The 16149-nt window shown below is 33.4% G+C and overlaps 1 protein-coding gene across 1 annotated transcript; it reads left to right on the plus strand.

Moving 5' to 3' along the window:
* Window positions 1-241: 241 nt before the first annotated feature.
* Window positions 242-1097, plus strand: LOC119638150. The gene is made up of 2 exons (XM_038034811.1): window positions 242-323; window positions 378-1097. Exons 1-2 carry the CDS (start codon window positions 270-272, stop codon window positions 1065-1067), a joined length of 744 nt encoding a protein of 247 aa, XP_037890739.1. The 5' UTR covers window positions 242-269; the 3' UTR covers window positions 1068-1097.
* Window positions 1098-16149: the final 15052 nt, after the last annotated feature.

A 16149-nucleotide genomic window follows, 5' to 3' on the forward strand; every position in this document is an offset into this window, starting at 1 on the left:
GGCATAATAAGAAAATAAAACCAGTTCATCTTATGAACATTTCATCGCGTATTGCGCAACAAAAGTGTAAGAGAATTGCATTTAACTCTAATTAATGTTACATACAAACTGAATGATATATATTCACAGTAAATTTTGCGTATAAAAAATTATCTTAATTATCGGAATTTTTATTTGCATGGTTTAATTCGATTATGAAAGGTAATTAAAACTTTTATAAAAGAGATGAATTCGCACGACAAATAAAACATTAAATCATTGACAGCAATATGAAGTTAACGGCGCTCTGCACCCTGGTGTCTTTTTGCTTAATGGCAAATATGGTAATAGTGATCAAGTAACAAGTTCGATTTAATTATAATACTTTTCCTCAATAGAGCAAAGTTGCTGTTGTTGCTGATGTTGATGAATATGCGAATTCACCGCAACTTTCGGTTGGTTGTGATGTTAAGGACTGGAGTGGCGAATGCTTACAGGAGAAACCAATAAATCCTTTAAAGAATAAGGTTGATAGCGTCGTTGGGCTAGAGATGAAATTAATTTTAGGAAATCCAGGGACTTTTGATGCTCTCAGTTCCGCAAAGCATAGTATGGAATCTTTAAAAGAGGCTTTAGAACGTGAAAATTTAATTAGGCCCGATGACAAAATTGTTACCAATACCGTTACTACCCTTCTAGGCTTAAAGAGTGGTTTAGATGATTTAAAGAATTCTTTAGAAAAACAAATTAATAGAAAAACGCAATTGTTCAATTCACAAAATACAACTCCGGATCCCACAGATGTTTTCCAGGGTGATAAATTAATAAAGGGATTAGAAGATGTAAACACCGATAGTAGCGCAAAATTAATTAGCCAAGCCCGCGCCGATACGGGGGATAAATTAGTCCAACGGATAAATGATGCGCGTGCCGTTACGGGCGATAACTTAGCAAAACGATTAGAAGATGCACGCAAGGAAGCCCAAGTTGGGAAATTAACTGTTACGGATGTCGAAAAAATTCGTAATAATTTAAATTCTCCTCTTCAATTTGGTATAAATGGGGCGGCCACACCGCAATTGTTTTAATTGATATTTAATTTCATTTACATTACAGATGAATAATAATATTTTAACATTATTGTATAATAATAATAATAATAAAAAAAAAAATTTTTAAAAATAAATAAATTCTCTCTCAAATTTTTATTGATCAAACCAGATACGTGTATAGATGGAGATATGTCACACAATTTTTTGCAAAAACAGCAAAAAAAAAAAAAAAAAAAAAAAAACAAAAACTAAAGTAAAATAAATGAAATCTTTTTTAAATCGCATTAGCTGAGAATGCATTAGAGAGTCAACCGTTTGCCGAAAGATAAAAATCTCACACACATCAACCATTTACCATCGCCATCATAATCTTTAAAATTCTCGTTATTCATAAATATTCCCTTCTTGTGCGTTTATTTCCATTTGCCTTTTCTTTGCCTGCAACTCTTCGCGTCAATGATTTATTTTTGCTAATGTTATTGACCGCATTTATGATGTATTTAGATGGCATTTGATGATATGTCACTAAGATTCATCACTGATAAGTACTTTTACGCTGGCTTCATAGGCTCAATCCATATATAGAAGCAATGTGTGGTCGGATTGTCGCCTTTTCGCCTTTTCGCCTTTTACGCAATGAATTATAATTGCTTTCGATGGTTAAAGGCAAAATGTGTGTGTGTGTGTGTGTGTGTATAGAGTAACAAAAACAAAAAAGAAAAAAAAATATATTAAAATATTTCTAACCATAAAATTAATTCACTACACTTCAAGTAGAAGAATTATGATAAATGTACGTACAAGTGAATGGGAATGTGTGTGTGCAATTTTTATAAAAAAATGCGAATTACTTTTCGTACGATAGATAGTGAAACACTTAATGTTTGAGTGAGTGAGTACTTCTTGCAGGTAACGAAAAACCTGATACGCAGCACAACCAAGTCCTTTTCTGTTGACTAACATGCTACGTTTGTTTTCTTTTAAACTTTAAAAATTTTTCCTTATAATCATTTTAAGAGGATTTTTAATGCATTCATATTCATTTATATATACATATATATATATATATATACATATATATTAGGTCTACAAATAAATTCTCTACGTTGAAATTCGCCTTTTTATACCCACAAGTGTATATATTTTTGGTTAGTATAAAACTTTGAATCGATTAAAGCATGTCCGTGTGTCCGTCTGTGTAAACATTCTGCCTGCCGCAAACAAATGTATTCATCGACATCAAATCTGGAAACTTAAAAACTTTGGAAATTCCTCCACGAAGGCTGATATTAAAAACGGGGGAAATATGACGAAGGATACGCTTACAGTGTCGTGTAAACTGAGAATACCTTTGTTTTGCAAAAAGAACAAAAAGTTGGTTTTTTATTCATTACTCATAAACTGCGGCAAATAAATGTACAAAAATTTGGATGTATACGTACAAGTTGAACGAAAAATTGACCATGGCCCCAATATAGTGTACCAAAATATCAATTTTTTTCAATATCTTTATAATATCCAGGAACAATATTGAAGATCTCATAAAGCCTATATATTCTTGGCCAATTTCGGGTTTGGAATAGACCTAAGCATGCTTGTCTTCCGTTCGTCTGTTCAATTGTGTAGTAGCCATGGTTAACATTCTTAACGTATCGGTTTGTCGCGCCCACAACTCCCACATCTATATGCAAAAAAAAAAATAAAAAAAAAAAACAAACCGTGAGCACGTTTACGTTTATCGACACATATACTATATATAACTCCTTTAGCTGGAAGTAAAAATCTCTTAAAATACTCATTACAGTCAACGTTGTAACCATAGAGTCAAACCAAGATAGAATACATGCACAGACGTGGATTATTCGAAGTCAGCTTTTTTAAGGCCGAATTGAGGTGATTACGGTGTTCTTTGACATAACTCATTTTCTCTATCTTTTAACAATTTATATACAAATCATGTTATATATCAAGTAAAGTTTATTGAATAAATTTTTTTTTTTTTTGTAATTTTTGCATCTACTAAGGAGATTGAACTTTTCTTTAAATTTTTAGCCTCACCAGCACTGGCAGCCACATCTGTTGGAACCTCTGCTAAGGGCTTTCAGTTCTTCATTAAATCCTCGCCAAAGGAGCTGGTATCTGTATTTTTTCAAAATTTTATTTAATGAATGTAAATTTCCCCTTAAATTGTTAACAGTGGAAGCCGGACTCGTGTTGGATGTTGTATTTTCTATTGGCTGCTTTGAAACGTTGGAGTTCTCCTTCGATTTATTCGTACTAGGAGTCTGAGTAGGTTTATTCAGTGAAAGACTTTACCAGAGAACCAATAGTGTTTTTTACATTATCACTGGCATCTTGCAAATGTTAAGTGTTAAAAGCTTTCTTTAAATTCTCATCAAGAAGAGAACACAGGCAAGACACAGAACACCGTTAATTTTATATCGCAATCACTAATTCAATTTTTTATTTGTCGTGAAAACTCTTCGCTTTTATAACAATTTATGTGGACTTTAATCATAATCGATTCTAACCATGGAATAATATTGTTTTGTTTGTATGTAGCGTGTGCGCGTAGTGAAATACATTTTTTGCACGCTGCTCAGTAAAAAATAAAATTTAGTTAGTCTTGCTATTCGGTTTCGATATGCATATCGGAGAGATTATATAGATTATGCTTGCTTGTCTAGCTAGTCTATCGTTATATAACTTAGTTCGCCTACTTTTGATTTCATTTGGAATAATTGATGGACGAATCACTCATAATATTACGATCCTCTCTTTTTTTTTTTTTAATATGACCAATTGCTCGTGAGATGTCCCGTCTGATATGTGTAACGCCGCAATGGTCAGAAAGATGTGGAGAAAGAGACAAAGACGTGGGGAATACCCGCAATCTCGTAAACCTGCGCCCCATCGATAAGTGCTAGTGCTTTACCGACTGAGCACTGACCCCACTGAGTGAAGTGAAAATCGTCTTTAGAAACATGAAACTTTGGTAATTCCGCGTTCCTTACCTACTTATCCTTTGGCAGCCCATAGCTATTGTTTGAACAAATTTTCCTAAAACAATCGATAGCATATATAGACTATTTTTTTAGAAAACTCCTCTTATGTAAAGTCGTTACAGGAGCCAATAAGGAGTATAATCGTTCTTCGAGTTTCTGAAACGATTTTATATATGAATGACTGATACGAACGAGGAAAGTAAGTAATCAGTTCGAAAGGCGAGATAATTTACTTACAAATTATGGCAAACTTGTAAACAAATTTTAGCAGAGATCGTTAGTGTAGCCAGTTATGCGAGTAGCAGAGTTAATTGCAGGTAACTAAGATGGATTTTTTCCGCCCCACATATTATATATGCAGTAAAATTGCTTACACCACAGTGTACAAAATAAATCATTTCGATATTAACAAAGAATCTATAGAAGAAGCTTATATTTAAAATTGTACCCTTCTTCTAAAAAATAAGGAATTCGAAAATTGAAAATTGGCCATGATCAAGCCGTGTCCATACAAGCGTAGACCGGTCTTTTATTGCAATTGCACTTGTAACTTTGTACACGCGATATCATTTTACACCCATCACCGAAGGACAAGAAGTCCATTCATTTTATGAAAACATTTGCAGCCCCCTGAAGAGACCCCCCCACAAAAAGTATCTATCAATAGCAAATTTTGAATTGGCTAAAGCATATCCGTCCGAAAAACGTGTGATTACTTTTTCGTCTTCCAATTTAGCAGAAACATAGGAAGTACCTGCCCATTGGTATTGGAAATGAACCAATCGGTCGAAGGACACGCCTACGCTACTGCGTAAAGTGAGAACACCACTGTTTTTTGCTCATAGCTCATAATAAACTACAGCAAATAAATTTACAAAAATTTTAATGTATATTCTGTGCCAGGTATATAGAAATGGGAAAAATTGACCACGCCGGCCCAACATTATGTAAACGTGTAGTATTTTTGGAAAACATTCTCCCATTCACATAAAAAAAGATGATATCACCTAAAAGTGTGCAAAAGAGTTTGAACAGAGCCCCCTTACAATGCCCACAACACGTTCGCTTTCCGTGTCTTTTGCTCGTTGCTCATGACCTACACTAGTTCCTTCACACACATTTTCGTAAAATTGTTTTGCCAAAGTAGAAAAAATTAACCAGACAGCAACATTGGTTTATTATTTTTTGTAATACTTGTTAAAAATACAACCCTGTTGCTGGTTGTTATTCAAAGTACAACACATAAAAAATTTCAATTTCCATACAATCAGCTTCACCCATTCAATATTATAAAGTACGAAAATATAATCCTTTCGTTCTTTTTAAGTCATGTAGTTTTAGGATTAACATAATGGCTATAAGAAATTTGGTCACAAGCGAACGTAAATTTCTTACTCATTGAACAACGTATCCGTTGCATTCAATTTTCCCGAAACTTCGGATATATATAGTTTTGACTTTGTTGCTTGTGCGGTTTACAAGCTGTCATTCTGTGTACGGTAACCCCATAAAATCTACATACAGTGCGAAAAATTAAGCTTTCTCGTATTAAAGACTGCAGTTCTGAATCGAAAGTTTGACAAAATGAATTCCTGAAGAAACAAAAAATTGTATAAAATACAAATTTAAGATTTGGTTTGACTTGAGCTATATTAAAGGGTACACAGATTAACCTTAACCAGAATTTGTTTCTATTTCTGCGTTTAACTGGATTAGGTTGGGAAAAAATACAGCTGAAGCTACGGATGTGATTAAGTTGACTTGGAGTGAAAATGCAATAAGCTACGAAGAAGTTATTAAGCGGCTTCTGAGGTTTCGTGCAAAAAATTTTTGCCTTGAAAACAACTAAATGCGCACGCGTTCGCCCATCTCCAGCGAAAGTAATCCAAGAGGTGTTCTTCAACTTAAGCCGGCAACTTCTGCTGATTGCGTCTTATTTGCTGGACATTGCAGTCGTATTTGGCAGATCAGCTTCTCTGTAATGTTGACGATTGGGAAAAATGTGTCGATAACTATTTCATCCCGGAGCCACGAAGTTTTCACCCTGATCGCATTCGCAAGCTATCCGACAGGAGCCAATGGTCCAGGCGATAGTTAGGTTGTCTGCTATGATTATTAGTCTTTTTTACAAGTACGTTTTGAATAAATTTGAATTTTATTAAAACAGAAAGAGAATTTTTTGTAGACCTAATGTTCATAATAGGTCTGCCAGAAAGTGCTGTGCTTTCCGGTTGCAACAAGTTTTAACAAGTACGCGCACATTCATTTGACGCATTTTTGGCTTGCTCTTTGTAGTCCATGGAGTAAGCGAAGATTATTCATCTTAGCATTAAGTCAGTCGGGATTGTTTACACATGGCCACCGATAAAACCATTGTATCAGAGGCATATAGGGATTTATTCAAAATGCTTGGCAAAGGTACGGCTTCTGACAAAGTATGCAGAAGATAGTTCAAAAACAATCAAAATGGGTGATTTTAAGCATTCTGATAACCCACGCCCCGGACAGGCATCTCTGATCGACGACGATACTGTCAGAGCTAAATGCTTTTCCGCCAATATCGGAAATTGCTAAAATGTTTGATTCAGCTCAAGAAAACCTTTCGTACCTTATTTAGAAAGTAGAATTTTAAAAACGGACGCAGAACTTTGCGGCAGACCTAACATAAGCACCTGTATACAGTATAGTATAGTATAGCTGCGAATGCGTTAAACACTTAATCATTTTTATTTTCTCTTTTTCTCATAAGCTCAAGTAATATGTGCGAAATTTGATCCATATATGTTTCACACTGATCGGCTTTAATAAACGATTATTTATATTTAAACAGTTGACGTTTATGTGACATTCATTGCACTTTCGTTTCATGCATCCAGCTGTCAATTGGTAGCCGCTCAACTGCATTAACTTTGGCCTTTAGTTATTCATATAATTTAGTTATTGAAATATAAAACAATGTATAGAGCAAGTCTGCTAACTTGTTCATGCTAATGCAAATTTATTATACCCGCTACCGCCTAACGAGTTATAATTGTTTTCTCATAACCTTTGCAACATCGTGAAGGAAGCTCTCAAGATTCCACAGACTATATATATTTTTGTTTAGCATCATATTCTGAATCACGTTAACCATTCATTCCATCGAAATACTATTTCGACCACTTCCGATATAACGCCCATTTGGAAAAGTCATTTTATGAATAACTGCAACACGTGACAGACTATTTAATGGGAAGTCGTGGCCCACTACAATGTTTTCATTTGTTTTCACTTAACTTTAAAGTTTTTATCTGTCTCAGCCTGCCCAAGTGGCCGAAGGCAAGGAATCTCGACTAGCAACTCAATGGTCGTGGATTTAAATTTAAAGTGCGATGGTAGAGTTTTCAATAAAGCCCATAGCCTCAGATGGTAATGCTGTAAAACTTTAATTTTAGAATTTATTTCTCTAAATAAATTGTTAACAATAAAAATATGTACTCCATTAAAGAAAAGATATGTGTAAAGAAATTAAAAATATTTGAAAAAAATTTTCTTCCTCTTCATTTTCTGAGCAATAGCAAAGTCCTTCACTACTTACTATACGCATTTTTATGTTTGTTGTATTTTTATGTTTATATGTTTGTATATATGTTCGTTGAGTTTGTATTGCTTGAGTTATTAGATTTGTGCATATATGAGGAACGTCGAGAAAAGCCCAAAAGACCTTGGAATGTGGAAAATAGCTTGGGCACATTCAACAATTTGGGCCATTAAATAAGAATTTCATCGAGCCGCTTTTATGAGCCCTCTTAGTTGTGTACACATACATATATGTATACAAGATTTAATATATTTTAGCTTTCGATTTTCAATTACTTGTAAGAAACGTTTTTAGTTAAAAGGTTTATTTGGACGTTTGATTTTCACTGTTGGCCAATTTTTGGATATGTTTTGTTTCTCTTAATTACACACAATATGCTAAGCTTATTTTATTATTATTATTATTATTATTAATTTCGCCAGAGAAATAAATTCTAAGACTAAACTCTTAAAAGCACTAGCATCTAAGGCTATCGGCTTTTATTAAAAACTCTACCGCACTTGAGATTCGAACCCACGACCATTGACTTTCTAGTCGAGATTCCTCGCCTCCGGCTACTCAGGCGGATGAGCTTATTTTAGATAGTACAAATACAATTGACTTTACCATCGCTTATATAAAAAACCGACTACCATGGCCTTCTTCTATCAACTCGCGAAACTATGACTCATCTAACAATCTGCCAACTGACACGAAATCGGAAATATCATTCGGACGCATTTACAGCGAGATCAACTCCTTTGCGATAATATAAAGCGTGAGCACCAACATACAATGGGTGATGTAAGAGATCTCCGCATTTTTGGCTCTTCTTTTGAGCTTCTTTTTGTAGTCTCCTGTTTGCAAAGGATTCCAAACTGTCATGTGGTTGATGTTTATTGCTTTCGCTATTTTCTGACACTTTCCCTCTCGATCTTGCTTTATGATTTGCAATGAAATTTTTGAAACGGAATCGAGCAAAACGCTCTTGGATCCTTCGTACACTCGCAGCATTCTCACCTTATACTTCACAAATTTTTCGGCATGTTCCTGCATGTTTTAAGTGTTTTATAATAAGAAAGCAACACATAGTGTCTTCCTTCAGATATTTCGAATCGATGTAACTTTTTACACGAGTACAGACGTAGATGGCGATCTGCAGAAAAAATGTAACTTGAAATGCCACCTTTCAAGCACTTGTTCGTTTGAGACACCCAGGTAACTGTTGCCCCACACAACAAAGTCTGTTTACATGACTTGATATACTATACATAATGTATAAAGCCGATGATCTTAACTTTCCTCTATGTAACATAGCAGTTTGACATTTAATACTATTGAGTTATTCAGTGTATGTCGGCGTTAAACATGGAAAACTCAAAATTGCATATTCCACCTTAAATACGATCATTTGCTTTCGTTACTTGTCAAACAAAATAGGGTGCAAAAAATTGTAGGTCAGTCCAGGAGAGCCATCCACATCGACAGCGAGAAGCGAAAGATTCGTGGTCATAACTTTTCGCTGCGCATATGATGGCATGAGTAAGACTTAGTGTATGACGAGCTATTAAAACCGAATGGAACTTTTACTGCAGATGCAGATCCCTATCGACCTCAAGTGAACAAATTGAACAATTTATTGTTGCACGAACGATTAGCAATAGTGGAGAATGCCTTGTCGACCATACGTTACAAGAGTTGTCAAGCGCACTCTGTTGCAGCTCGAGTGGGCAGTTTCATCGCATCTAGCCTAATCACTAGATATAGTCTTCCGATTACCATTCAGATTACCGTTCAGATTGATGCAGCATGGCAAAGTTGAAGAAGTGCGAAAATGGGTCGATGATTGGATCGCTCCCAATCTAATATCAGTTCTTTCGACACAGCATCGCTACGACCATATGTAAAAGTTGTAGAAAATCAAGTCGAAAAATGGTCAAAATTTATACAAACACCTAATAGTAACTTGTCATAAAAATCATATCATAACTTTCTGTCCATCAGTCTGTTCGTGTACTATAGTCCTGTTAAACTTTTGAGAAATTGTGTTTAGATAAGTAAGAGAAATCTGATATTTCTTCTTATCATTCAAAAAGAAATCAATGGTCTCCCATACAATTGATTAATAGCCCTTCATTTACTTAAATATTTTTTCATAATTCATCGTAAAAACAATAATTAGTTGGATATTAAAGCATTGAGTAATAGAGCGTTATGTCAATGATACCTTAACGATGCAATTATTCGAAGTTGAATGGCAAACTATGGCAGCTGTGAAGTGAATTTCTCTCTAAATTCAACAAAGGAAAGAAAATAATTTATCAGCATCGATTGCTTATACCTCTTAAGTGGATACTAAGTGGGTAGATATTTCGAAAGTAGATCAAATCTTTACAAGTTGTTCTATGACTATGTTTAACGAAATACGTGTCCGGCTAAACGCATTCCGCCTATATATAGTATGTGTTTCTGTTTTTTTATCTTTGTTTTCTTTTCTTTTCTTTTCTTTTCGTTTCTTTTTTTTTTTTTTTTTTTGATTCTAATAAATTTAATGAATTTTCCTTGTAGCAGCACTCACAGACTCTCAACTATTCATTGAGTGATTTCATTCTAAGTCTATTGCTAAATGATGGATGACAAGATATTTGACAGCCGCTCTAATCGTAGTTGTCACATTTGTTAATGCTGTTGTCTGAAAATGTGTGGAGAGATTTTTTCTTCTTTTTTCTTCTTTTTTTCAGTTCTTCAGGCAACTCGTCATATGTATATGTAAATAATGCGAACATGTGCTCATATATTCGAACCGGTTCACCTCCATGCAATAAATGCATATATATAACGCATACAGTTATTTACAAGAACATGAATTATATGTCATTTCTTAATGGCATAATATTCTTTTAGCTTTCAACAATTACAATTATTTAAAAAATCGTTTCCTCTTCTTTCTCTCTCTCTTAAGTATGCATAAAGTAAATCGAAAATTGTTCTTTTTTTCTCTTTTATTTAAACTTTTAACTTTATTTGCCTTAACATTTATTATAATTTTAAACGACTTATTGGATTTGAGTTTTAATTTTACTGCAATTGGAAAGTTCTGGCATTATTATTGATAGCATTGGCTAGCATAATGCAACTCGATATATATTCATATATACATATATCAATCAGATATTTTCATTTGACAATTCTTATATGAATTTCATCAGAAACTTTGACAGTCTGATTAATAATAAGAGACAATATCTAAGTAAATGACTATTAAGATTATGTGCACAGGGCGGGAGAGACAGAGAGAGAGAGAAGTATAGAGAATTCATAAGTTCTTATAAGCGCGATATCAGAATAACTGATGTAAGCCATTATTGCTTAAGCTTGTTTATAATGAAAAAGTAAGAAAACAAGTAGGAGCACTACAATCGAGTAAAGCCGACAATTACATACCCTACGTCACTTTGCCTAATACAGTCATTCATCCATTTTCGTGATAAGACATCAAAAATTATACATTATTTTTATGTAAAAGACCAGTTTCCACATATTGGGAGATGATCAGTACTATGCCGTGGTAGGAAACTTCATTCTATTGTCTAAGATACTATTATTTTTCAGTTGCTTCTGTTAAAAAAACCATAAGAGGCCCTATATATGGCGGTGTTCAAAATATAGGCGCATTTGATCCAAATTTCATATAGTTAAGTTTCATATCATATGGCTCTTACCAACCATCGTCATAATAAATCAAAAATTTGACGTTTTAGTCATGTAAAGACATATTTTTCCTTGAAATCTTTATATGAGATGGTTTCCAAAAAATAGATAGATATACTTGATCTAAATTACGCAAGGATAGTTTTTATGTCCAATTATTATAAGGAAACAAATTTTCATCAAGGAATATCGAAAATTATAGCCTCTCACCTTATAAAGATTCACCTTCTTTAGAAAGGATTATATGGCAAGAGGTCGAAAAAGTGATCTCATCCGATTAAAATTTTTCACACCAATTTAGAATGCCGAAACCCTATTGTCTAACGATTTTTCAAACAAAATTCTGAAAATTATAGTATATATCCATACTTTCCTCAATAAGGCGTTATTATATGAGTAGTGGTCGAAAAAGCGATCCAATTGGTACCATTTTCAACAGCTTTCGTTCTGGGGCGAAAACATGTCAGTGCCCCAAGTCCCATCAAAATCTTTAGATTGAACACAAAAATTAATGCAAAAACATTAGATAGACAAGCGGACAGATGGAAAGACAAACGTAGATCGATTGAAAACGTGGTTCTGAATTCTCGTATAATAAAAGATACCTGTTGCACACACACACCTGTGTTTTTTTGCTATATATATAAGTGTCTGTAAGACGCTGTCAAAATTAGTATTAAAAAAAAAAAAATTATTTTTGTGATTCGTTTTAGAACAAAAAGTTGGTGGAAAATAGTTTGTTACTTCTCATAGGTGGACTAGGTCATTTCAAATTCGGGTAAAAAAAGACCATGCAAAAGAAGACTTAAGTGTTTGTATATATATGCTTTGAGGCATCTATAGTGATTAATTTTGCATTCTACAAATAAACGGATGAATCTAATATACTTGGACATTTCGCTGACTTCTGAGATTGAAAAGTTAACATATAATTAAATTTAAATTTATTATCTTTTCATTAAGAAAAATACTTTATTAAGTGTGATTAACAATTTTAATTACGAACAAGAAATTTGAATTCTTATCAATTAGCACTCAACTCCACCAAGTTACTAATTGAACACTACATACTATATACTGTACACAATATATGTAGTATATATACTATATACTTTATTTATTATGCATTCCACATACAATATACTAGGTATACAATAAACTGTGTATACTAAATATACCATATACTATATACTATATATACTATATATACTATAAACTCAACATATACTATATACACGATACGATATATATATTATATGCACAGTATATACCCAAGATACTCTATATATTATTCATAGTATGCGCCATGTATGGTATAGATACGACATATGCTGTTTGCACTATAAGCTATGCATACTACATACCATATAGATTATATACTATATACTATATATACCATATTGTACATATATTACATGCTATACATATTACATACTGTATAGACTATATACAATATATTTTGTATACTATCGACATTACTACTACCGTACCATACCATACCATACATTAGTATACACCGTATACTAATTACACCCTATAATATATATTGTATATAGTGCGTATATATAGTATATTACATACTATATACTATATAGACTAAATATGTAGAGTACACATACTACGTACTATACCCTCTATGCACTACGTACTATACTGCATATACTATCCTATATATACTATATATAGTATACTATACACACTACATACTATATATAGTATATACGCTATATACTATAAAAACTGATGTACTACAAAAAAGTGTCGCCCAAAATGTGGCGGCTCGGGCTCTCCCATTGCATATCATGGAACGAAATGAACCATAAATAGGGTATGGTAGAGAATGTCCCAAGGCTTGCAAAATTCTTCCTCACGTTTTTTTCCATAAGGGTAAAGTACTTGTACTCCTATATATTCTATATATGTATATTATATTTACATATACATTATATTATATTGTTATGAATTTTGCTTTTATGAGATACAGTCCGTATCACTAGATCGTAGATATTTTGATCAAGAGAAATGCACTTCAAAGTTCTTTTATTTTACTACTTTGTCTTTCACAACAGTAGGAATATTTATTTACAATTTATTTTGGCCGTACTCTCAACTTCTACGTTCTTGCCAGACTAACTCTACTTTTCACAAATATTCGATTTATATACAATATTACAAGAATGTTACTATACCTAAATTATGGTTATGGTCTAATCCCAGCCTGGTTTTTCCTCTAATCGTTTCCATCGGCCTGCACCTGCATGACGAGCCTGCGAATATGCACTTAGCTTTTACCTGTTTGCTTTTCCACTAATCGTTTTCATTGGCCTGCAGCTGCATGAGGCGCCTGCGAATGCTCATTTGGTTTTCCCTTCTTTAGGGAATTTTTTCATACGAAAATTACTTAGCTGACATTTAACTGAATTTGGGATTTTCGTAACAATATTATATATTATTATATATTATATTACATATTATATTCTATATACATTATATATATATATATATATATACACATATATATATTGTATATATTCTAAATATTCTACTACCATTATAGGATATTTTATTAAGTGTGATTAAAAGTTTCAATTACAAACCAGAAATTTGAATTCTAATCAATTAGCACCCAACTCCGTTAGGGTAAAAAATGACTAAGTGACCGACCGACTAACTGATTGACATATATATTAACCATTCATTAACTATCATTAAGTGACATAAATTATATTAAGTATTAAATATTAAATGAATAACAACGAGCAACATATTGCCCAATCAAGTAATCAGCGATATATAATATATATATATGCATTAATATTCAAATCTATATGGTGCCCAACGCAAGCATGAATGTGTGTATGCATGCATGCATGCATGGCGATCGAAGGTATTATACGATAATTTTGCTTAGATGCCGATATCGCGAAGCTATTAATTTCAAAGGGAACACTTATAAAGCAAATTACACGTTTTACGTATGCATAGAATTGCATTAAGAATGCGACAAGCTGTAGACAGGTTGCAATAAATTAATAGGAAACAGTAGGGCGACAATGACAAATCATGTTGAATGGTGATCGCAAAGTGCAATTGTTAATGAAACTCAAAACGTTTTGCGCATGTATTTAAAACATGCGCATAGGAAAGCGCAATTTAATAGCAAATTACAGTCAAATCTAATTAACAATTAAACATAACGACAATGACAAGACAAAGACATGTAAATGACATAAATTGGATTTTTGCATAGCGGGAAACGGCAAAGCGAACGCTTGCACGCATGTTTCTCTATCTCTCTATACGTCTCTATGTATGTATGGGCGGATGTGTGTGTGTGTGCATGTATAACACATTTATCGCTTATAAATATTAAAAACAAATCAAAACAATATGTCCCTGGCAAAGACATTCTGCCTCTGACCACTGTTGACCAGATTACTTTGTATTATTATTATATTACGTTTATATATCTCGTTGTGCTACATATTATTTAGCGCGAATGAACAAGATCAACTGCAACACTCCGACGCCAACATTACTGACATTTTGACATTTTCAATTGCGCAAGAACGCGAACTGCCCGCGTATAATATCAATAATTGCGACTCAGTTGTAAATGTAATCACAAAGGCTTTTATGAAAATCTTTTTTGTTTTTGTTTCTTTTTTTTCATTGCATGCAAATTTCACTGAATCAACATCAACAAGTAATAAAACGTCAGTTGCATTCAATTTTAACAAGTTTTCCTACATGTCTTAGGTCATTAGATTATTATGGCGCCAGTTCCCATCACGATCTTGGCTTTCGTTTGCCGCTGCTCTTTAAAACAAAAAAACTAACTAAAAAAGTTATAAACGCTTCATGGCGAATCATTGATACCTTCCGCCTTGCAACAATATTATATAACAACTATAAATAAAAAAAGGGTAACAATTTTGCTAATCGTAGGCATCTCACCGGATCGTCGCAATGGTCGCGATCCTCTTAGATGACTGTGGGCGGTATATGTGCCAGGTTTTAGAACAATGACTACTGAAAGTTGTTGCTTATATGCGTGCGTTTATGGGCTAACCACACCCATTTACCCATTAAGCTCTTAGACAATACCTTCGAATTAATAATTATTCCAAATTGTGTATTAAAATTTGCTAAGGGCTGCAAGCAAAAAAATGGTTCCCTATTGTGGGCGTGTTCATGGGGTGGATAGTGTTTATTTTCATATAATTACTTTGTAACCATTAAAAATTAAAAATTCATTGCGAAGGACAAATGTCCGGTGGACATAAGGACATATGGACAAACGGTTGTTCGAGGATCGGGAATCTTTTTAAAATTGATCGGAATCGTAGGACTACCTACGCATTAGACTTTCACTTTGATTTTCTATTCCAGTTTTTGCAGCCATAAGCTTTCAAAGATGACCAGCAGATGGGATAGTCGAACAGACAGGTAGGCAAGGATCGGAAGTACATTTAAAAGCTTTTACTGATAAAAAGTATTTATGTTTCTATATATATTTTCAAAATGTTGCAAACGAAAAGACATGCGAAGTACAACCACGCTTTCAGTGATGGATATGAAAACTTTGCATGAAAAATTGGAAACCTGTACGCACGTGTACATCAAAATCAGGAATGACACTTGTATGTTGCATGTAAGAACTCAAATGTATACTTGTAGTAGTGCATAGTTTACAGCTAACGTTGCTAGTAATGAAATGACTTTAGTGAAGACACAGTGTAACTAGATTTATCAGAACTTCTTTCATGTACGTGTACATCATATCAAAACCATCCTTTCCTTTGTTAAACATGTAAATAATGTTTTTTACCCATTTATACAA

Source organism: Glossina fuscipes, unplaced genomic scaffold, assembly GCF_014805625.2.
Source record: "Glossina fuscipes isolate IAEA_lab_2018 unplaced genomic scaffold, Yale_Gfus_2 73, whole genome shotgun sequence".
In the NCBI taxonomy this organism is placed as follows: domain Eukaryota; kingdom Metazoa; phylum Arthropoda; class Insecta; order Diptera; family Glossinidae; genus Glossina; species Glossina fuscipes.

Bases quoted from the DNA above. Each gene is read 5' to 3' on its own strand.
- LOC119638150 (XM_038034811.1), top strand. From the start codon at position 270: ATGAAGTTAACGGCGCTCTGCACCCTGGTGTCTTTTTGCTTAATGGCA. The intron at 324-377 runs GTAATAGTGATC...TTTCCTCAATAG, and splicing joins TTTGCTTAATGGCAAATATG to AGCAAAGTTGCTGTTGTTGC.